Source organism: Augochlora pura, chromosome 4, assembly GCF_028453695.1.
Source record: "Augochlora pura isolate Apur16 chromosome 4, APUR_v2.2.1, whole genome shotgun sequence".
Classification (NCBI taxonomy): domain Eukaryota; kingdom Metazoa; phylum Arthropoda; class Insecta; order Hymenoptera; family Halictidae; genus Augochlora; species Augochlora pura.
The window spans coordinates 23,324,752-23,347,459 of record NC_135775.1 but is presented as its reverse complement, the minus strand read 5'-3'; the positions used below and the strand labels follow the sequence as shown (position 1 = coordinate 23,347,459).

Genomic DNA, 22,708 nt, shown 5'->3' with positions numbered 1-22,708 from the left:
TTATTTAAGCTTACGGATCCCCGGTTAACTCCTTGAAGCATTATCATCTCACATTCAGGGTTAACGAGTGTATGAAGCATCTGTATTATGTACTTGGAGCCTTAACACTGCGATGAAACAATCATTTCATCGACTTCGGGCATAGATTATTATATGATCGCACAGATCTCCCATTTACTTAGTATTTTCGTTATTTATTGTTACAAAATAAAGTCGGAAAATTTAATTATGTTTGTGCTCTGTCAGTAGCTAGATTGCCAGCATGATGGTTTCTTCTCAACTGAAAGAAAAAAAAGCTATGAACCCCAAAGTACGTTTATTTGTAATATTTACAAAATTTGTTCTATAGATTCTTGTAAAATGAAGTGAAACTACTAGTGCATATTAATAGCAACTATAATGTAAATATTATTACAGTCTACGAATGTGCGATATTACATTTTACGACAAAATATTCATAGTTATATAAAAACACGAAGTAAAATAAGTTCCAGTTAATGATGTCAGTTTTTTTAAGTATTTCTCATTCTTCTTTCTTTGTATTTGATAAATCTTGTGATGTTCGCATTTACTGTAGACACAATTGCCATATTATCCCCTAAATTCTTCTTCTGTTGCCGCATCTATTTAAAAGAAAATAGCATAAAATATATGCTATCAACGATTTATTTAAATACATATTTTCAAAATACAGTACCTTATTTTTAAATAGCGGTATTAAAGCGTGTAATCTGCCTACTAAATCAACTTCGTTTGCCAATAGATCACTGTCATCTTCTGCATAGATATCCATTATAGCATCGAGAGATTCTGCAATTACCCAAATTTTCGATTCCGTCGTACAAGCATCCAATAAGAACGCTGTTACTTGCTAAAATATTCTTTCATTAGGAAAAATTCAGGATAATGTTTTAATGTAAATTTTTATACAAATCTTACTTTGACTAATTCACGAGATTCTGGAGCATCGTTACTAATTAAAATTAAAGCAAAATTTCCCAATATTCGTATCAGGTTTGCTCGAACATTAGCGTTTTGACATTGACGTTCCCCGTTCAGCATTGGTTGTATGTCATCTAAAGTTAATTGATTGAAGAAATTTGCTTTTACTTCGGACAATCGATGAAGAATTGCCCTCATAGCTGATGTAGCAGATTCCAAAAGCTCAGTGTCATTTGGATCTGCATCTTTAAATACAACTGTCCCAATGCTGAGCCACATTCTAAAAGAAAAATGGGGAAACATTTTTCGATCAATCGATTTTATTAATTAAAATTGCAATCTTAAAAAAATAATAAAAAAGATGTTCTACCTATACATATCTTCCAAACTGCCGAATGCATCAATTTCTACACTCGATACTAAATTATTTAAACACAGGTATGCTCGACACTTTAATGTATGCATCTGCTGCAATATAGCTTTTCCCTCTACATTCTGCTCCAATATTTCTACTGTGTCTTTATCCACTGCTACAGTTTTCTCCCATACTTTTTTAATAATGTCACAACTATTGAAAATTTCGATTATTTCTAAAGGTAGAGATAAATTCGTTTTATACAATTTATCATCTATACAAACATCATCTATACCGTCAATATCACAATCTGAATTTTCCAGATCAGAACTATTTTCATTTTCTAGATCATCTGAACATAAATTAGCTAAAATTTCTAATGCTTGCTGTTGGGCTCCAAACAACTTTCTGCTTTCTTGTACAGTCTTTTTATGGCTACTTGAGAACGCATTCTTTTCGTGAGGCAAAATTGATATTAATTTGGATAACAGTTGTTTGCAATTAATAGAGAGTGTTTCAGATAAGACAGTTATTGCTTTACAAACTATATGCACAGAATTAGTACCCATGTAGCTAGATATATTGATTAATAGTGCAGTTACAGCAGTTTTAAGGCAAATTACTTCTGTGGAATTTGCCTCGCATGACTCTAAGCTTAATAATTGTAGAAGTGTATCTTCGCAATCTTTCAATTTTTTAATAGCAACAGAATTATCTTCTGACAAAGATAATAGACACTGCATAGTAACTGTAGCAATGTCCATACCATAAATGGTAGTATCAAAGAATTTTATTAAAATGGATACAAGATCCTCTTCATTCGAATACTTTATAGCAAGTTCATTATTTTCGCATAATGTCCATAACAGTGTGACTGCTTGAACAAATGCTTCTTTCTCATCATTTTTTATATTTTTATCAATCTGATTTAATGTTGGATGCCAGTCCATATAATGCTGTAAGCATAAATGTAGCATAAATAATCTTGACAATAGTTATTTGAAGTTATAGATAGATAATGCATTATTAATTATAAGAAAAATATATCATAGCATACTTGTTTCAACAAACTACAGAGTGGAGTCATAATATCATCTTTCAGCAAACTTTCTTGTGCTTCGGCTTTTCCATTATCTGCAATGTACCTTAAAGTACTTGCACTTCCTGCTCTTACAAGTACATTGTTATCAACAAGCAGTGGACCTACCATTTTAGCAATTCCACCTTGTGCAATGTACACAGCTAATCCTGAATCACAAGACATTGTTTCTAATGTCTGTAATCCTGACAATTTTTCTTCAACATTAGCAGACTGTATCTATAATAATTACAACACAATCATTTAAATTTTTAATGTTTGAAAGCAGAAATTGGCAGATTGGAAGGGGAATCTATTAAAGAAATTCAAATTTTGAGAAAAAGCTCACTTCTTCGTATACTCTTTGAAGTGCAGTTTCCCGATCTTCGTCAATAACGTTCTCAGCTTCTTCCTCCTCAAAATCTTTAACAGATGGGAGTCCTGTAGGATTTTTCTTATGAGGTTTCCTTCTCTCTTTTCTTTGTTTTCCCATTTTCGAAAGGTGTCAAAATATTTTACTGGTTTCTTCCTTGCACATTCTGTTTGGAGGTTAAAAACGTTGGTCCGTACCACGTGTTACCTTTGATTTTATCACTTTATCCATCTCTTCATATATACATACACATATACTAAATATACTGTATGTACAAATGAAAAATGAATTCAATGCTGTAAGCTTTAAAAAAGATTCATTGCTTGCTGATATGTAGAACAGTATATGTTTATAGTGAAAGCATTTTTAATAAATATGGAGAATTAAAACATTTTCGATTATGTTATTCATGAATACAAAAAAAATGTTTTAATTTTCCAGCTTTACAGAAAGATGGCGTTGCAATTTGATATTTTGCTCTTTCATTCTCTATTTTATTTAATATTTATTTCTTATACAATTTTAACAAAGAGTTTTTGCATAGTCTAGTCACACCGAAGTTCAATACACCGTCTACTGTTTTCGAAATACTTTATTACTACATACCAATTATATTCTTAATAATGTTTTGATGTCTATATAACTGTATGATTCGTGTATTCAAAATGCATGCCAACTTTTTAGCATTGCATAATCTATGGTTAGAAATTTACATTTGCAAGAAATTACCCATGATTCCACAAAAACATAACAATATGTATTTTGTATTCGAATATTATTATTTGTTTATAATTTATACGTTGTTTTACATGTAATTTAATTATGTTACCGTTTTTTACCTTCATTAATAATTTCTGATCCATATGCGCATTAATATTCACAACAAAAATAAAAAAGATTTTAACCAATGGAAATAGGTACGGCATTGTTGAAATTGACCGAATTCAAAGACCCGTCCATGCCTCCAGTGTTTTGTAACCGGCAGTTGATCGCAGTGCATGTTGCCGAAAGTGTTTATAGCGATTTGTAAACGTTCTTTTATCACAAGGTATTATTGTGTAATACATACATCAAAGTTTTTTTTTTATCTATTGGAGTTAATATTTTGAGAATTTTTAACTTTTCTAAAATTACTTCGTAAACAAAATTAATTTCGTTTAGGTAATGTGATATTCGACTTTACACTGAAATCTTTTGTTCCGCAGCTTTTTGTTTCAAAACATCACTTTTTTTGCTCGCGTTTATGTACGTATGAACAGTATCATTAATGATACAATGATAATTGAACACGTAAAAAATTTGTTTCTTTTTGGAAGCTTTCTCGCTAATTATACACAAATATAAAATTTTACCGTAAAAGTATTTAATAATCCTAGTTACTTTCTACTTTCTTGGATCATGTGTTGTATCAATAAATGAATTCTGCTAATAATTTGATCATTGATTTTTATATTATGAACAATATTAATTATTTAATAACAATACTTTATATAATCGTGAAAAGAAGAAACTTATTTATATTTAAATTTGCTGTATTTAACCTTGTACTTGGCAGTAGCGTTTTTTTTTGTTTTTCAAAGTAAACATACGAATTCCATGCGGTCGGTAGAATCATTACTCAGTGTATGGAAAAATGTGATAAAGTTTATTGTTTCAAGTGTAATATGAAATGTCGAGTTTTAGATCCTTTACAAAGTATATATTGATTAATAAAAAATTCAATTTATTTAAAAAATCATTTAGTTTTTCCCTTCTAAAATAACCTAACATTCCATATTACACGATCTAATAGGTAAAATAAAATTAAACTAAACAAGTTTATTTTTATGATTTACTTAAAACATATTTGTTTCGCATGTATTTTTTATGACTATTGTATATATACAACCCTGAAATTTTATTATTTTTAGGGGTATCCAGAATTAGGCACGTGAATCATGTCTGATAGAGGTGCAGCAAGAAGTCGCGGTAGAGGACGGGGTCGTGATAGTAGAAAACCTCCTCATGGACCAGGAACATACTCTCAGGAACCATCTACTTCATATCAATCATCCAGTTCAGATAGACATGGATCTCAGCAACCAGCAGGTGCTTGGGGTCGAAAACCAGGACATCCTGGATCACAAGCACCTTATGAGAGACAACATTCGGGCCAGGTATATAAACAATCTATCATTATTCCATTGTAAACCTTCTTTTTTCATTTCTGTTACTTAGAGTACAGTTTATTCTACATTAAGGGTTAAAAATGTATTATTTGTTTCTTGCTATGTTTGTAAATTACCTAGGCAATAATGGTTTTGTCACTGTAATATTTAATTAGGACATATCAGTTGTAGTTCATAAGTTAAATGTCTGTTTGTCAATTAAAATGTTTATAATACCTCAAGAGTTTTATTATTGTTTATAATAAAAGGATAATAACTCAATTTTTTTTAATGCAACAGAGTTCTGGTAGTCGTGCTACAGAACGTGCAGGTTCTACAAGTGATAGAGGGCCAGGTTTTGTAAGAGAGCGTGAATCTTCGAAAATGGATGGTAAATGAGAAATTTGTTGAATAATTTACAAGAAAATATTTTCGTACTGTTGACACATAATTATGTCTATAGTTGATACTAGTGGCGGCGGCGATGGTGCGACACTAGGAAGAGGAGCTATGCGTGGACGCAGAGTAATACTTCCAGAAATACATACAAAGCCAGCAAACTTGGTAACCAAAAAAGGTTTGCAAATATCTTTTGATTCAATCTAATGTGTATATTGAGTTGTTATTGCAAATCATTTACAAACTATTATAATTTATAGGAACAACTGGTCAGCCAGTAATGCTACAAACAAATTATTTTAAGTTACTTACTACTACAGACTGGTGTCTATACCAGTATAGAGTTGATTTTTCGCCAGAAGAAGATCGCACTGTAGTGAGAAAAGGTCTTCTTAGATTACACAAGGAAGCTGTAGGGACGTATATCTTTGATGGAACAGTACTTTATACAAGCCAACGTCTAAAAGATGTAGGATCATAGACTAAAAAATTTATTGTGTAAACTTTTGCCATTAGAATGAATAATATTGCAATGAAAATTTCAGAACTTAGAGCTGCTCTCTGTTAGACAATCGGACGATCAGAAGATTAGAATTACTATACGTTTTGTTGGAGATATGGTTAAAGGAGATCAACACTATCTTCAAGTCTTTAATATAATCATGAGAAAATGTTTGGATCTTCTAAAACTCCAACTTGTTGGACGCGATTACTTCGATGCGCGTAGCAAGGCAAGTATAACATGAATCTCATTTTGATATATTTTATAGTAATTTTCATTAGTCAATATATGAAACGATTACAATATTTACATGATGTTAATCACAATACAGATAGAAGTGCGGGATTACCATTTAGAACTCTGGCCAGGATACGCGACTTCTATTAGACAACATGAAAATGATATTCTCATGTGTTGTGGGATAATACACAAAGTGATGCGTCAACAAACTCTCCTAGATATTCTGAATGAGCACTTCAATCAAAATAATAGGGACTATAAGGTATTCATTGTAAAGCAAATGTCTATTGTCATGTGCTTACAATGGTTTACGTTCATTTTCAGAGATTCTTTCAAGACCAAGTTACAGGTTTAGTTGTTCTTACGGATTACAATAACAACACGTATCGTATAACGGACGTAGATTTTGACGCAACTCCCAGTTCAACATTTCAATTGAAAAACGGAGAAAGGATTACATATAAAGATTACTATAAAAAGAAATACCAAATCACGATTCGTAACAGTGCGCAACCAATGTTGGTTACAAAGATGAAATCAAAAGACCGACGTGCAGGTCAAGGCGAATTAATATACTTGGTTCCTGAATTGTGTCGTGCAACAGGTTTGTTCTACTCTTATTTTTTAACTTAGGCTAACCGTCGTATTCTATAAAGAAATACCTTCGTTGTAGGTTTGACCGATGACATGCGAGCAAATATGCACTTGATGCGAGCAATGTCGGATCATACGCGTATCGCTCCTAGGGGGCGTATAGATAAATTGATGATGTTCAATAGAAGACTTAGTTCTGAACGCACGATAGTACAAGAACTTAAGGACTGGAATTTAACACTTGATCATAAACTGGCTGATATACCATCGCGCATATTACCACAAGAATCTATAGTGCTTGGTGGTAATAAGAAAGTTCCATCCGGACAATTCGCTGATTGGACCCGAGACTTGATCGATAAAACTTTATTCAACACGGTGCAATTAAATAATTGGGTGGTAATCTGTACAAATCGTGCGAAACAGGATACCGAAGTAAGATATCTGAAATTTTCGTAAAACAACTTTTACGGTATAACCTTTAACAGTACTTTTATTTTATTAACTAATTTTTTGTGCAGAGATTTATACAAACCTTGCAAAAAGTGGCCAGCGGATTGGGATGCAGGTTTGTTACTCCAAGGTTCTACTACATCGACGACGATAGGTCAAATACGTATTCTATAACCTTGGAGAAGATAATGAGCAGTTCTAATCCGGAATTAGTCTATTGCGTCGTATCTAATAACAGAGTTGATCGATATGGTGCCATCAAGAAGAAATGTCTAGTAGACAGACCGGTACCATCACAAGTCATTTTGGCAAAGAATCTCACGAAAAATGTTAGGTCGATTGCTACGAAGGTAGCAATTCAATTGGTGTGCAAATTAGGCGGTGCTCCATGGAGCGTTGAATTACCACCTATTGATTTAATGGTTGTCGGCTTCGATGTGTGTCACGATCCAAACAATAAGAGTCGTGACTTCGGTGCTATGGTCGCGACATTAGATAGAAGTTTAACTAGGTATTTCAGCGCTGTAAGTGCGCATACTTCGGGTGAAGAACTGTGTAACGAGTTCTCCGTCAATTTATGCAAAGCTCTGCATTGTTATCAACAGCTGAATAAACGTTTGCCATCACATATTGTAATATATCGTGACGGTGTAGGGGAGGGTCAAGTGAACCATGTGGTCGAACATGAAGTCGAACAAATTAAACAAAAATTGGGCGTTGTTTATGGCGAAACTCCGCTAAAAATGGCATTCATAATTGTTACGAAACGTATAAACAGCCGATTCTTCTACAATCAAAATAATCCTCCACCGGGTACAGTAGTCGATGATGTTGTTACCAATCCGATGAGGTATGATTTCTTTATTGTATCTCAAAGCGTAAGACAAGGTACGGTTACGCCAACCGCATATAATGTTGTCGCAGACACGACAGGGTGGCGAGCAGACCAAATGCAAAGAATTACGTACAAATTAACTCATATGTATTATAATTGGTCCGGTACCGTGAGGGTTCCTGCGCCATGTCAGTATGCTCATAAATTAGCATTTTTGGTATCACAATTCATATATCGCCCACCAAGTACTCAAATGCAGAATCTTTTATACTTCTTATAATCTTCATGTCAACATTTCTATTTTTTTTTCGTTTTATAAGTCGTTTTATCTTTCAGTCAGAAAGATAATCCAAATACCAGTATTAAAAAATTCAATTTTATTTTGAATATATTAAATGTAGTAGTTTTAAGAAATATCTCCAGTTTTTATAGAAGATGCGAATATATTTCTTTAATTTTTGTTCTTAACAAAATATTCAGTTTTTGGTTTGAAGAGAACGTTACTACCCCCGGGCTTTCTTTGTAAGTCCGGGGGAACATTAATTGATAAAATAAATCATAGTATATATTAAGTACTATACGTATGTTTACGAAAATTGACCAGATGGTAAAGTTACTACTTTATTATTATGTTTCCGTAATTTAACTTTATTAGGACTCATCGTCTTATTGCATTACTTTTTCGTTCTTTTAAGTACAAAATATTACTTAATCATTACTTTGAATAATTGTTACTGGTATAAGTTGTTACAATAATTTTTTAACGGAGATTGTAAGCACAGATGTTTTGTTACCGGATTGCAGACAATTATGTCATATAATTTTTATATCTCTATTGTAATGTTACATTTTATAATGATTTGTGAAATAAAATAATATTTTGTAAACGTGTAAAATTGACTTATAGTATAGATTGAAAAATTCTTTTATTTTAATAGTCTCGAAAATATTTTACATTAGTGGGACTCCTACTCCTACACGTTTTTCTTACATCCTAAATTAGCATTCACGTCCACATTATTTTTCTGTGTATACAATTAGTATTGAATTCTGTCGTTAATAGTCAATAATCACAGCAAAGAAAATTTCTATATCGACCCACGCTAACTGATCAGCTGTGGCCTGAAGATATAGTAGGTCCCTTTATTATTGTTGGTAGGACAAATATCTACGTTTGCTACGCCTCTCTAGCAGACAATTTAATTGTGTCAGTTATTAGGTGGAGGAAAGAACTAACTCAAGTGAGGTTAAATACATTTTTATGTAATATAATACTTTCTGCAGGATTTTGTTGTAGACGTACAGTAAAAAAGCAAGGTATTAGTTATACATCTAAGAATAATGATATAATAATATAGTTCGTACATTATTAAAAGCTTACTGTTTATTTTTCATGTGTTTAGATACTAAGAATTTTGACATTTCAACTAATACAATGATTTAAAAAGATTTGTTTAATTTGTAGGACACAATGGGTGAACGTAAAGGGACAAATTTATATTATCCCCCTGATTACGATCCAAAGGTTGGGGGACTTAATAAATTTTTGGGAACCCATGCATTACGTGAAAGAGCACGTAAATTACACATGGGTATCCTTATTATCAGATTTGAGATGCCATACAATATATGGTGTGATGGATGTGGCAATCACATAGGAATGGGTGTGCGTTATAATGCAGAGAAAAAGAAAATTGGAATGTATTATAGCACACCTCTGTACCAGTTTCGTATGAAATGTCATTTGTGTGATAATCATTTTGAAATTAAAACAGATCCAGCGGTAAGATGTTTTTAGTGAGAGCAAATATTGTTAGTTGTACAAAGTTTAATGGATATACTGTTTTATAGAATCTAGATTATGTAATTGTTAGTGGAGCTAGACGACAAGAAAATAGGTGGGATCCCAAAGAAAATGAACAAATAGTACCAGAAACCAAGGAAGTGTCTTGCAGACTTTATGATGATGCAATGTATAAGTTAGAGCATGGCATAGAAGACAAAAAGACAGCAAAGTCACGTGATTCCTCCTTAGAGAATGCAATAGCACTTAATGAAGCTGCATGGAAAGATGATTACACTTCAAACTGTGAACTACGCACTGCATTTAGAGTACATTATATATAATTATTTGTCATTATGTATTAAAACATTGGTGCCTAATTATTAATTTATTGCGTTTAAATGTGCTACATTTCAGACAAGAAAAAGAGAATTACAGAAGAAACAAGGTATTGACCATCTGCTGCTTAAAAAAAATGGGTTGAATATTGACCTGGTGAATGAACATGAAGACGATGTGAAATTAGCAAAGTTGTTGATGCATAAGAAGGGTATGGTATTTTTAATAATATATTTTCATTGGTAAATACAATACTTGTTTCACATATTACAGATGGAAAGAAAAAACCTCATCCCTTGAAAAAATTAGTTTCTGCTGTACGTTTGCAAGATAAATTAAGAAAATTATCGTCAGTATCTTCAGGTAGCGATGTGAAAAAACACAAAAGTGAAATACCAAAACTACCAGAATTAAAGCCACAGTCATCGTCATCTGAAACAGTGACCAGCACGTTACGTACATCGCTAGTCACTTACGATAGTTCCGATACTGACAACGATTGTTAGTATTTATTAGGAGTAGCGTGTGTAATATATTGTAAGTTATAAATGTAATTAATACAATTTATACTATTCTGCTAACAATGCACTGAAGTTGTATATTATGTCAACAAACTCTGCGAAAGCAAGAAAATATTATCTGCCTTATGTAATTTAATTTTACATCAGATATTCAAAATTATTTTACATTTTTCATTAATTTATGTAGAGAGTTTAAGAATTTTTTATGTAGTTATTAGAAATAGTTTTGTGTTCATATGTTTATACACAATCTTATCTTTGTACAATTTTACAGTAATTTTATTTATACATCAATATGAGGCTGCTGCTCTACAACAGCAGTGGTTGCAGAAACTAACTTTTTCTTAACTACATGAATTTTTTTGTTTGAAAGACAGATAACATAGCAATGATCTGGATATACTATGGATATCTTGTCAAAAGCTTCATTGCTGGGAAATCCCTTAGGATCAATTTTATTTGTCAATGTGACAAGACCCAAGATAATATTTGCAATCCTTTCGTCATTTTCCAATTCACCTCCAGACTGAAATAATAAATAAAATTTATCAATTCCTCTTTTTTCGAAACAGTATATTAACAAAAGGATTACCGTTAATACCGCTCCATCTTCTTTCAAAACCAAGTAGCCAATTTGGCCTGGGATTCGTTCCAGTGACAGCATGATTTTATCTTTAATTATGATAGTTGCGATTAAGAGATTTTATAGTTAAAAATTTTGTTAACACTCGAACGATTAATAGTCGAGGAAAAACAACAACTTGATTACAATAGCAAGTGTGTATTTTCTTAACATCATATGTTGCACGTTATATATGTAAATCAATAATTGAATGAATAAACAGTTACAGTAACAAAAGTCACAATTGAGTCGACATAACCTTGCGTTCGAGGGATAACACGTTAACACTATTTTTCGTCAACTGTCGAAATTCTAACCTATTTAAAGATCGTAGTCGTTGGCACGAAGAACGTTACGAATTTAAACACGATTGACGAAGAGTCAAATTGATTCGTTTCGAGAAACGAACAGATTCTATCGTGGTTTTTATTTTGGCTTCACTGAATCCAAAACAAAATCAATCTTTGAGCTGTCATAACAATGAACTTATTATCTCTCTGTATAGGATAACTGGTCATTCGTTCACGTCGGCAATGCAGAATTCTGATGAAATATCGAAAACCACCAAACTTCAAACAATAGATCTTGGTGGCACAGACTGACGAAGAGAAATAATAGATTATTGCATTATACTCCAATTTATTACAATTTTTCTTATGGTAAAGATGATTTCAGTCTAAGTTGTCTAGATTTTAAAGAGTTTAGTTTATTAATAAATGATTATCCTATTTAGTTAAAGTATTACGTTGTCCTAAAAATTCATTTTGTTTTCATTTTTGTTGTTGAATAATTTCTTAGGCAAAGAAATAGTGCGACTAAATAAGTAAAAATTTCAGTATATACAGATTGTATCGGAGTACTATTTTTATAATCATAAATATTTTTGCAATCTATTCTTTGAAAAAACGGTGCACAATGTAATAGAACACTCGTATGTTTAGTTGTAGGGACAGTTGCCTGTCTAAGGGTTGACGCGAGATTAGAAGGGATTGCGCAGGAACGCTATCAGCAAGGATGGCGCGTGCGCAGTTTGTTCCCAGTGGTTCTCTGTGTGAGGCAGTTTGCAGTATCAGGTACGCAGTCATTCGTCGCGCGACTTCCGAGCCGCGCTCGTTGTTCGTTCCTATCTGTTGCGACATGTTCTATCGTGTGGACACGCGAGTTTGAATTGGAGCCACGTGGTTTCCGGTGCTCAAGCCGTTCTCTCAAATAAATGCGTCAAACGACGCACTAATCTGTTTCCCCATCGTCGTCGTGTCGCATAACAAATTGTAATTTGCTCGCTACATTTGCGTACTACATTTCGGTGATTGATGAGAACCGAAAGGAATAGTTTATCGTCGACAGAACAATGTGGCATATCGAAAGTTATAAACACAGTTCTTAGTTGCGGTGCAGGTCGTGCAACTTGTCGCAGCGAGATGTTACTCCCCGTTGTCATGGTAACCTCGCGCGGGTAACCGGATACTTTTTCCGCGTTCGAATTCGCGCGATGTCGTCCCTCGTCGCGTCCACGTTACCGCGACAGTTTCATTAACGGTTGCGTGTCTCGCGAAGCAGGGACCACCAGCGGGTTTTGTTAACGGTGCGGTTTCGCGACGGACGTTGTTTTCAGTGCGCGGATCGTATCGAGTTTCCGAGGGAAGTGCGAAATGTGACTGGGATCCACGTTTCTGCTGAGCTGTCATTGGCGATCCGGCCAGCGGAGTGACGAACGCCACGCTGCTATGTCCAGGAGGAAGCAGGCGAAGCCACGATCTCTCAAACGTGAGTAATTCTTCTGTTCCTCGTTCTTTCATCCAATCTTTGCGGACGGCCGAGTTGACATTGTAACCTCTTTGCTGTAAGAATAGGGTTAACTTGACTCTAGAAGCACCGTACAGTCGAATTAATTAGTCCTTTAATGCAATATAAACGAATCCATTTGACGATCTCATTACGAGATGGATTGTTGCGTTTTCTTTCAGAACGAAATTGGCGCGCAACAGCGAAAAGGTCAGCCATGACACTTTTATTTGAATCCGTTATTGAATTTCGTAATTGGCGCGTGCTAGAAACAATTCAAACGAATGCATAGGAATTCGAAGATGCAGAACCGCGCTGGCCTTGATGTCACAATGTTTTTCACTGTCCTCTCACGTCCGTTTTACCGTGTTTATGAATTCGTGACTGATGGCACGTGCGCGATTCAAACTTTATCGGGTTCTTGGGGCTTCTCGGACAGAGAAGGAAGGATGTCACCGTTTCTCGATTTATATTACCCGTGAAATTTGAGGATACAATAAACAGTGGTAGATTATGTTTATTCGAGTTTACAAAGGAGCGCGGAAACGTATGAAATATTTCACAACGAGTTAGCGAATGCAGGGGATAGGTCACGTGATATGTTGCGAAAGACGATGGTGCAGATACAAAATCGTGTCATGTATTCATTTTGTTCTCCGCAAGTAAAACGTGATCGAAACATCTCCGAACAATTGCTGTTGCACATTATGTAGTTCATTTAGAGCCATACAACGATGTATTGTTGTTGGCCACGATCAGGAAGGTATCGTTTTCTTATTAATTCTAATAAATAACAGTATCTTTTCTTAATTTACGTTCTCTGAGATTTTGGGTTGTCAGGCTTACAATTTTTTCCCGAGACTTTACAAAACCACATCGAACAAATTTGTTCACATCGCCGAGACGCGTACGAGTCTTTTGATCGGTAATGAAGGGGTTAATTAGCGATTTAGATATTACAAAGTATTGATTCGAAACATTTCTCTGCATCGCACCTCGACATACTTACGACGATGAGAAAAAGGTATTTCGAACATTTTTGTCGCGTGGAGCGAATCGAATCGAACTAATAAACGCGGGGGTAGCCGCAATTGGGTCAAAACGACCCAGCCACCGCGATGTGTCAGGGTCAAAGAAAACCGAGAGATCGAATTGCCGGCGAACAAATCTAACGAACGCGCGAAAAAGATTGGTACAGTTATTTTTCGCCGATGACGGACTACCCCGTACAGAGGGAGAAAGTTGAAGAAGCAGCAGAAGAGGAGAGAAGAAGAGAGGATAGTTAAAGGAATTTGGGAAGGGAAATGGAGAGAGAAAGAGCGAGAGAGCGAGAGAGAGAGAGAGAGAGAGAGAGAGAGAGAGAGAGAGAGAGAGAGAGAGAGAGGGAGAGAGAGGAAGAGAGAAAGAGATGGTGAGCGAGTGGGAGAGATAATCAGAAGAAATAGGAAAACAGAGAGAGCGTGAAGGTGAAGAGATAAGAAAACATTGAGAGAGGAAGAGAGAGAGAGAGAGAGAGAGAGAGAGAGAGAGAGAGAGAGAGAGAGGAAGAGAACTCGTGTAGAGTGGCTGCCGCGGTAGATGGAGAGAAACGGGATGGAAAGAGAAAGATGAAAAGAGAGAGACAGAGTCAGTAGTCAGCCAGGATGGAATTAGGTGGAAACCCGCGGGACCGGTGCCTCTCCCCACGGAATTCCCGGCCTCTGTAATCACCAGTTCTCCTATCCTATCCAATTCTGGTCGCGCTGCTGCGCTCCCTTCCTATCTCGCTTTTACTATTTTCTCACTTGCTTCATCCCGCTGGCCTTTCCCGCCCGTTTCTTTTATTTCAGCTCCCTCGTTCTCTCGTTCCTCCCGCGGCCTCCACCCCCTTTCTCACCCCCTGTGCCCCTTACAGCACCGGCGCATCTTCGTCTAACGTTCCGGCTCGTCTACGACGAGTTTTCGTCCTCGAGGCCGCTGTTTTCGCTTCTTCCTGTTCCCATCGTCGCGAGACCGAGCGTTTATGCGAGTCGCACGCGTCCCCCTCCCCCCTCCCCCTCCCCCTCCGGTTCCGCGAGATTTCCATGGTGTTTCTACGAAGGTGGTCCGGTCGCTCGACAGTCTAAGGATGTCTCCACGAATTCAAACGTTCGGCCATCGTGCACCGATTTGAAAAATTCGTGACAGGACCCCGTTGTTTCGATCACGATCATGGTTTCGTCGATCTCATTAACCATTAACCGTTGTTGTCGACTCGTCAGACCGCTAATAGTGGTTGCTTAAGTTTTTATAAGCGCAACAGTTATGGGTTAATTTCAACAATTGAACTCGGATCGTTTAAGTTTAACGAACGATTATCGACCTGTACGTCGAATCGAAATTCGGGCCAATTCGATCCTGTTATACTATTCGAGGGGGTTTTTCTCGGATTACAAAGTTCTATCACGTTCGAGTAGGTGTCTTTTACTTATCGATGAAAAAATCGTTGGTGCTTCTTTACTTTAACGGGCTCGGTGTAGATTTTTATTTTTTGCGTCGACGTAAGATTTTTCGATCGGCGTCTTCATTTTTGCGGCATTCGTCGAAGAAATTCACATGCTCGTCTCGCGCGAGTACCGCCTACTTTTCGAGCGTCGCGTCGCTCGTGGCGCGCCTCGCATAATAATTTAACGAACAGCCGCCCAACTTAATCCTAGTTAGAAGTTGCATTATAATCACTATAACCACCGGGCAGGAATTAGGGCTGTCACTGCAAAAACTAATAGTGGATTAAGTTTTAGGGGTGGCGCGGTTAAGGGGATTAAAAGCGTAAGCTGGAAATTTACATTGTACCGCCGTCTCGAGGTCCCGCGGACCAGTCCTTACACGAATTACATAATCATCGATCGATTACGATTAATTTGTAGCTCCGAACATCCCGAGAAGACCGACAAGACCCTTTAGGAACTCCAAAAAATAGTCCCAAAATCCTTCGGAAAAATTCTCGCGAGTTTCTTACGCTTTTCGTAGTCCTCGACGGGACATCTTCACCTTGCTGAGACTTTCAAGAAATCTTTGCGAGATCTTCGGACGCCACAAACACCCCGCAAAGGGCTTCAAAAAGTGAGTCAAGGTAGCTTTTTTAGATAGAGCACGGATAGATAGAGCCTTAATTATCAACGGAACAGAACAATCTATTCTTAATCAGGGCCGCGAACGAAAGGCAGCCGGTCTTCGATGCGCCGAACGAAACCGCGAATAATCGTCTGGGTCCATGCGTTAATTAGGAGATTATTATTATGGATTCGCGGGACACACGCAAATTACAATCACGATCCTGAAGCATAATGCGCAGTGATTCTAGCCATTGCGGCCGGCTTTACGTTCATACGATCGGAGGCTTGCGAATATTCCAATATTATATCGAATATATTAACATCGAGTTATAATGCGGAACCCAAAGGTGGTTGTTAAAAAATTCGCATTCGATTATTTCCCCGAGACATTGACGCTTGCCCTCACTCGGTATACCGATGCATAATTCGCTATTTTTTCATTCGGCTGCGTCTTCACAGGTATATCAATCCGGTTGTTGCAGTTACGAAGCTTGTTCCGCAAAGACCGAGTCATAAAATCAACTGCGATTGTCTCGCGTATTCTGTTCTGAACGGGAGGAAAATATCAACAGAGAGAATCTAGCATACGGAGAAATAATCTTTGAGAAATAATAGGAAATTCGCATAATCGCGGGCAGCGTCACGCTCGTTCCGGGATGCGATTATTTGGTGGACGAGTGACGAGCAGAAGTAGCCCGAAAGCCGGTAGCGCAAACAGATGGGCCCTTCCATTAACGCAATTACGAACGGTTCCGATGTACCTACGGATCGTCCACGTTATGACGGGGCATTGGAATCCATTAATACAGCTTCGGTTGCGCCCAGGTTCATTATCGTGCATTAATTAGCGACACCGTATATCACCTACGCTCTCGCAATGCTATCGGGGCCGGGCTTGCTATTTCGTGGCTAACCGCGTGTACGTGATGCTCTGAACGTGGCGGTGCTGCCCTCGATGGTGGTGGTGATGCCGGTGATGCTGGTGTCCGTTGATCCGATCGAACGACAGCGAATTGCTTTCGCCGGAAACGCGCGATTTCTGCGCTCCGTTCCTTCGACAACGAAATTACGCGTTGCTCCATCTCTGTCGGTGCACCCTATGCGCGTTGCATCTGGCCGCATCTAGTCGCGTTCCATCGCGTTCCATCGCGTTACGTCGCGCTGGCGTCGCGTTGCATCGCCCACCTGGATATCGAACCGCGATCGGTCAAACGATCCGACCCTCGACGTTTTCGTGGTCGACGAAATATCCGCTCGAGAATCCACGGTTCCCGGTCCGTGGATCTCGTTCCGTGGTAAAAGAATTCCTCGGAAAAATTACCTCGACCCAGAAACCCTCGGAACCATGAGCGTACTGCAAAAGTTACTCGGCCAGAACGGCAACATCGTTCTCCAGATGCCTGTCGCGGTCCGTCTGTTTCTACTTACGACGGTTGCCTCCCCGCGATAAACCACCTCGCTCTACTCGCACACCAATTAACTTGGTTCATCCATCTCCTGGAAATTGGAAAGATCACTTCGGCGTTATCGTACCGGTTCGATCGCGAAGCGTTCCGATTTTGTGGTCCTTCGCGTTCCTTTGCGCGAACTACACTCAAACGTTGCGTTAAAGTCGACGCCCACAGGTGTTCCCGAAGTTTGCCTCCGACTTAAGGTTACCGTCGATACGCGTCCGGCACGTCGTATCGTAATTAACATAACGCAGTTTAGTGTTTCGAGCAGGGAGAAATTGTACACAGCGTAGATCGTGGTTCTACTCCCACTGTACTGTCTCCCTTAGTTATAACATTCTATTTATTAATTCGACACTTTTCAGGGTATTTCAAAGTATTTGTCACGTGTCTTTTACCTTTTCAGCAAAGCTAGAATGAGCTGTATACTTCATAGAGTTCTAAATGTAACTTCATTTATTTGTCTTCGATTCGTTTGATATCGATCACACGAGAACGAGTCCTGGAGATCCTGTCAGAACATAGGAAAACTCGTGCAGAGAAAAGTTGAATGGAAGGTGCGCAGGTTTCTGTATGAATCGGTTCACGGCGTCGAGGTGAATGGAGTTGCCGGCGATATGTCGACGTTAACGCGTCATTGTGAAGTGAACGGGAGAGGCAGATGAGCCGGGGCTGTCTCCGGAGCACGTTCTCGGTATAGCACTGTTGCAAAAGGAACGCCTAAGAAATGTGCAAGCGGAGAGATAAAGTGGGCGGCCGTTCGGCGTTCGGGACGTTTGAGACTGTTTTAAAAGTGCTCGGCATGCGGAAGGCTGCGTAGCTACCCCCTAGGAAGGTGAGCAGAAACGGGACGAGAGGCGAGAGGCGAGCCGGCATCGGGCGAAGAAGACTGTGTCTCTCTCGGCGAGACATTCCCGGGATGCGGTATTCCTTTGAGGCGAGGCCACGCGTCGACGTTCGCCTGACTCGGGCTCCGCTCGGGCCGCGCACGGGATCCGCTCTGCTCGGCGTCCCTTTTGCGGCGAATTGTGCGTCTCGCCTGCCACGAGAATCGCGATCGCTGCCTACCTTTTGTACTAGTCGTCGCGTGCACCAGTTGCGTCCGCTTGACCCTCCTCCTCCTCCCACCAGAAGCCTCTTTCACTTTGTTACGAGCCTCGCATTGCGATAAAAAGGTCAGAGACGTGACGATACTTTTACGCCGCATGGCGAGGTCAATTTTGAGAAAATTGATTTCTGCGAACGTTAACGTCCCTGCGGAAGCTTCCAATTTACGCCCTGCAGGACAGAGTCGGTGATAAGGAGTGTCTGCTCTGCTAGAATCTCTGTGATTAGAGCTAGGCTGTGGTGCTGTGTCTTTAGTGATTCATTGATCTAGTATCAGTAGCTCAAGGAAATGGGCTCATAATATCTACCTTGGTAGTCGAAGCTACCTTTCTATCTAGTCGGTATCGCGGTAGTACGCGCAAGAAGAGGGGCGGGTTTGCAGCGGTAGGACGTTCGAATTGAAAGGCAGCAACAATTCCTCCCCTTTGACTCGGTGTCGGTCGTCCTTGGATGATCCCCGGTGGTCGGTGGACCGATCGATAAAAGAAATACTCGGGCGGGAACGGTGGCACCAAAGTTATCCGCAATATCCCGGGTGTGCTCCAGGTACCGTGTCGGAGCCAGAGGGTATTCGTCGGCGGATGCTCCGGGTCCCGCGGGAGTCTGAGCCCGCGTCAGTGCTGGCCGGGCGCGGGGTGCGGGTGTGTGGGGCTGCGGGGTTCGGTTCCCTCGGGAACCAGCTCGACTTCCCTTGTAGCAGCCACCCAGCAGTAGCGGCAACGGCAGCAGAGCAGTAGCAAGCATAGAGGCAGAGAAGCAGCCAGCCTAGCAGCCATCCACCGCAGCAGCCAGAGCAGCCCTTCCCAATGGTTGCTCTCTCGCTCGGCCCGGCTCTCTCTGGCTGTCTGGCTGCCTGTCACGAGTCCAAGACGTACGGCGGCGGCTGCAACCGGGGAGCAGAGATAGCAGTCGGTCCGGATAACCCGCAGGGCGCTCCTTTATTCACGGCGTATCGATTAATGACTCGAAACCCTGCCAGCCAGGCTTCCTAACCGCTCCTCCAGCCTCCGGGATCGACGTCTCCGGGCCTCCCGCGACCTGCCGATCCCCCCGAGATATCGTTAGCGAGATTATCGTAACCGGTAATCGGGAGCAGTCGCCGTTTTCCCCTCTTACCTTCCAGGCATCGTAACGAGTTGACCCAGCCGCGGCCGGACACGGACGCGAGGCTGCTTATGGGCCGAATCAACCCGCCTCGAGTCCCGCGCACACCCTTTCTACTCCTCCGTGTCTTAATCGGTTATGTCTTCGTTATCCCCTCCGTGTCAGAACATTTCGCTTAAACAAGTATTTCGAACTGCAATTGTTAGTTTCACGTGGATTAAATTATTCTCCACCGAATCGACATCTCCAAAAGGCAGACGATGAGAAAGCGTTCCACCGCGAGAGTTCCGGCATGGTCTATGGCGGCGAGGCTTAGCCTCAATATGCAGTTATCGTCCCGGCGCATATAGATTGGCTTATAATAATACGTTTCTTCCGTCTTAACCACGTTCCATCGGCGCGGCGTTCAAAGATCATGGATTCCGAAGAGTTTCCGCGAAAGAACTCGACCTCCTACGAAATATTCATCTCGCATACACCGGGACTATTCTAAATTAGAAAGGAACAAACGGAACGTGGTGGTCGCCTCTGGAATTTTCCTGGCTCGTAACCGGAAGAAGACATTTTCCAGCCGGTTGTTTGGTCGCTGGTCTTTTACAATCCACCTACGTCACGCGCCGTTACGAATGTATCTGTAAGCGTTATCGAAAGTACAACGTACGGGGTTAAGCCGCAATATGCAGTTATCCTCGGGACGAGGGTGCACGTGGGTCATAATAATACATCCGTTTAACGTTGCCCGGGTACCACCGGACCGGGGATGGGAGGGCCCCGAGATTGCCCGAGCTGTATTTTCGAGAGCTTACATCGCCGTCTTTGTCCCGGTCGTCGAGCCGAGAGCTGTAACACCGCTGCGCCTAGACCAGACAGGAGAGACCGTATTACGTGCCTTCTTACGCTCATATCGTACATAAACACAGGTGCACGGCCGCATAAAGCTACACAAGCGGACCAGGGCCCGACCGAGATGATAGCCAATCCCCTTACCTTTACGATTATTGTCCGACCGGGCTATTCTGCGGCCTCGCCGCCGAATTGTTTACAGTATTTACGATAGATCGAGTCCCGGGGTGCCGCGGGAAGCATACGAACCAGCCACTCGGTATTCCACGGGGCTGGCTGGAAACCCCACGCCCGGGGAGATTGGATTTTGCATCTCGATCCGTCGTGGATCTTAATTCTGGCGCGGGGGGGAATGACGGAAACAATGGTCGCGGGGGCGACTGTCGCGATCCGCCGATTCCTCCTGCGATTATTCATTCGCCACCAGGATTTCAAGGACGCGGGGTCCGAGTTGTCCTAGAGCTAAGGTACAGTCGCGACATTTGCTAATCGTACTCGCTGGCCAGCAGAGGAAACACTTTATGCCGAACGTCTACTTCCTACTTTCAATAGTTGGAGCGCAATCAGGAGTTATCGATGAAAATTAGGATTTGTTGGTTTACCTCCATTGCAAAAGTTCGGAGAAAAATCTATCTTATCACAGTTATTTCGTCACGCGTTACAGAAATTTCTACAAATTTTTGGTCGAAAGTCTCAGTGGCAAATACGAAGTTCACGCGATGGTATCGAGCATCCCGAATACATATCGTCGAGGTAGCGTAGTTGTATCGAGGAAAGAGTGCGTGGGAGGCGCGAGACATCCGGCTCGCAGGGGTGGAATCGGCGGCAATTAGCGGGGCAAGTAGCAACCGACGGAAAACTCCTCGGCTGTGCAGGAGTCCTCGATGATGGATGAACCATTAACCGTTGATATCGCCGGCGTGGCAGCGAGACGCGAAACGCGCCGTCCCGACAGAAGCCTTGACAGCTGACAGGGCGGAGGGTGCGAAGGTTCAATCGAAGGGTGGTTGCCAGCGGTGCCTTGGCTGATGTCTTCTGGAATATTTAAGACCGGCTTCCATTCCCTTGCTTCGATGCGCCCGTTGTTTCTCGTCACCGGGCTAATGCTCCTTCCGTCTATGGGAGGACGTTCAGCTGGCTCTCCCGAGGCTTTCCAATAAAGTCGATGGTCGCAGGAATTTTCTCCGGGAGCCTCATCAAACTTTCGCGATTACCATCCCCATGAAACGCGATGCTGTTTCGTGTCTCATCCGTCGCTTCTCCTCCGTTCTACCTTCGCTGACCATTCCCCGAGTACTTCTTCCGAGGAACTGGACTTTAAACTTGGAAGACGTATTTGCGAGAGCGGGTAATTCGATCATAATAATTTTGAAGCTGACACGGAACTTCCGCGCTCGTGATGCGTTCTCATTTATTTATATCTATTTAATGAAACTGTTGAAAGAAGAAGCGCATCTTTATTTAATTCTTAATTTGTACAATCAATGCAGATATGTATTACAATTATACTTCCTCACTTGTAGCGTAACTGCGTTCGCGATTAAACAATCTCACGTAATGTTAAAAATCACCGTGCAGAAGTTCGCGCAAGGAAAGATATTCTTCTTCGGTTAGGCCAAGCTTTTAATCATTCCAAGGCGCGCCATGACAATGTACACGCCGGACGTTTTGGAATCGCTGACTAAAAGGGTCGATCGTAATGTATATGGAGCCGGTCCGAGGAAGGACCGTTCGTTGTTGTATATCATCAAACGCGAAACGACGAGCCGTGTTTTCGGAATGAAATATACCCGCGGAGCGCAGTGACGTGGCTACCGTATACCAGAGCCATCCGTTTGTCACGCGGGACCACAAAATTAAACTTAAAAAATTACACCCCTGTCCACGTGGCCAACAGGTCGTTTGTTATTTTCCATTCACCCGACTCCACTGCTCCCTAGTCTCTCTCTCTCTCTCTCGCTCTCTCTCTCTGTATTTCTGTCTCTTTCTCTCCCTCTTTCTGTCTAGCGCTCTTCGATTCTCTCCGTCCCTTCCGGATTGTTGTCTCTCTCGATCCACCCCCGCGGTCGAACAACTTGCCACTCCGGCCGATTGCCAGTATTTCCGAAGGTGTCGAATGCGGATTTTTTTGTAAAACCCGACCGGCCTCAGCTTTTACCTA

The 22,708-nt window shown here is 40.5% G+C and overlaps 5 protein-coding genes across 5 annotated transcripts in view; 3 read left to right on the top strand and 2 right to left on the bottom strand.

Moving 5' to 3' along the window:
* Positions 1–299: 299 nt before the first annotated feature.
* Positions 300–3,100, bottom strand: LOC144469509 (HEAT repeat-containing protein 3). The gene is made up of 6 exons (XM_078179894.1): positions 2,725–3,100; positions 2,355–2,615; positions 1,313–2,253; positions 940–1,222; positions 698–871; positions 300–623 (listed from the first exon to the last, which is right to left on the bottom strand). Exons 1-6 carry the CDS (start codon positions 2,866–2,868, stop codon positions 513–515), a joined length of 1,914 nt encoding a protein of 637 aa, XP_078036020.1. The 5' UTR covers positions 2,869–3,100; the 3' UTR covers positions 300–512.
* Positions 3,101–3,717: 617 nt separating this feature from the next.
* Aub (aubergine) lies at positions 3,718–8,805 on the top strand. Its single transcript, XM_078179893.1, has 10 exons — positions 3,718–3,796; positions 4,659–4,904; positions 5,196–5,286; positions 5,359–5,472; positions 5,555–5,763; positions 5,840–6,025; positions 6,128–6,298; positions 6,361–6,640; positions 6,710–7,065; positions 7,152–8,805. The coding sequence occupies exons 2-10, from the start codon at positions 4,686–4,688 to the stop codon at positions 8,196–8,198; spliced, it is 2,673 nt and encodes an 890-aa protein (XP_078036019.1). The 5' UTR covers positions 3,718–3,796; positions 4,659–4,685; the 3' UTR covers positions 8,199–8,805.
* A 314-nt stretch (positions 8,806–9,119) lies between these two features.
* On the top strand, positions 9,120–10,702 carry LOC144469183 (coiled-coil domain-containing protein 130 homolog). Its single transcript, XM_078179155.1, has 5 exons — positions 9,120–9,235; positions 9,384–9,701; positions 9,770–10,030; positions 10,119–10,251; positions 10,314–10,702. The coding sequence occupies exons 2-5, from the start codon at positions 9,390–9,392 to the stop codon at positions 10,544–10,546; spliced, it is 939 nt and encodes a 312-aa protein (XP_078035281.1). The 5' UTR covers positions 9,120–9,235; positions 9,384–9,389; the 3' UTR covers positions 10,547–10,702.
* Positions 10,255–11,826, bottom strand: Lamtor4 (Late endosomal/lysosomal adaptor, MAPK and MTOR activator 4). The gene is made up of 3 exons (XM_078179156.1): positions 11,501–11,826; positions 11,154–11,233; positions 10,255–11,087 (listed from the first exon to the last, which is right to left on the bottom strand). Exons 2-3 carry the CDS (start codon positions 11,223–11,225, stop codon positions 10,845–10,847), a joined length of 315 nt encoding a protein of 104 aa, XP_078035282.1. The 5' UTR covers positions 11,226–11,233; positions 11,501–11,826; the 3' UTR covers positions 10,255–10,844.
* A 930-nt stretch (positions 11,827–12,756) lies between these two features.
* Positions 12,757–22,708, top strand: part of L (zinc finger protein Lobe) — a 201,604-nt gene continuing 191,652 nt past the window's right edge. Inside the window, exon 1 of the mRNA XM_078178674.1 lies at positions 12,757–12,950. Coding sequence (XP_078034800.1) covers positions 12,911–12,950 — 40 coding nt within the window. The 5' untranslated portion in view covers positions 12,757–12,910. The remainder of the gene's footprint in view (positions 12,951–22,708) is intronic.

Coding starts and splice junctions, on each gene's coding strand:
- LOC144469509 (XM_078179894.1), bottom strand. CDS start 2,868: ATGGGAAAACAAAGAAAAGAGAGAAGGAAACCTCATAAGAAAAATCCT. Junction 2,616..2,724: donor TTCAAAGAGTATACGAAGAA/GTGAGCTTTTTC, acceptor TAATTATTATAG/ATACAGTCTGCTAATGTTGA. Junction 872..939: donor AATCTCGTGAATTAGTCAAA/GTAAGATTTGTA, acceptor AGAATATTTTAG/CAAGTAACAGCGTTCTTATT.
- Aub (XM_078179893.1), top strand. CDS start 4,686: ATGTCTGATAGAGGTGCAGCAAGAAGTCGCGGTAGAGGACGGGGTCGT. Junction 4,905..5,195: donor AGAGACAACATTCGGGCCAG/GTATATAAACAA, acceptor TTAATGCAACAG/AGTTCTGGTAGTCGTGCTAC. Junction 6,299..6,360: donor AAAATAATAGGGACTATAAG/GTATTCATTGTA, acceptor GTTCATTTTCAG/AGATTCTTTCAAGACCAAGT.
- LOC144469183 (XM_078179155.1), top strand. CDS start 9,390: ATGGGTGAACGTAAAGGGACAAATTTATATTATCCCCCTGATTACGAT. Junction 10,031..10,118: donor AACTACGCACTGCATTTAGA/GTACATTATATA, acceptor GCTACATTTCAG/ACAAGAAAAAGAGAATTACA. Junction 10,252..10,313: donor GTTGTTGATGCATAAGAAGG/GTATGGTATTTT, acceptor CACATATTACAG/ATGGAAAGAAAAAACCTCAT.
- Lamtor4 (XM_078179156.1), bottom strand. CDS start 11,225: ATGCTGTCACTGGAACGAATCCCAGGCCAAATTGGCTACTTGGTTTTG. Junction 11,088..11,153: donor AAGATGGAGCGGTATTAACG/GTAATCCTTTTG, acceptor TTATTATTTCAG/TCTGGAGGTGAATTGGAAAA.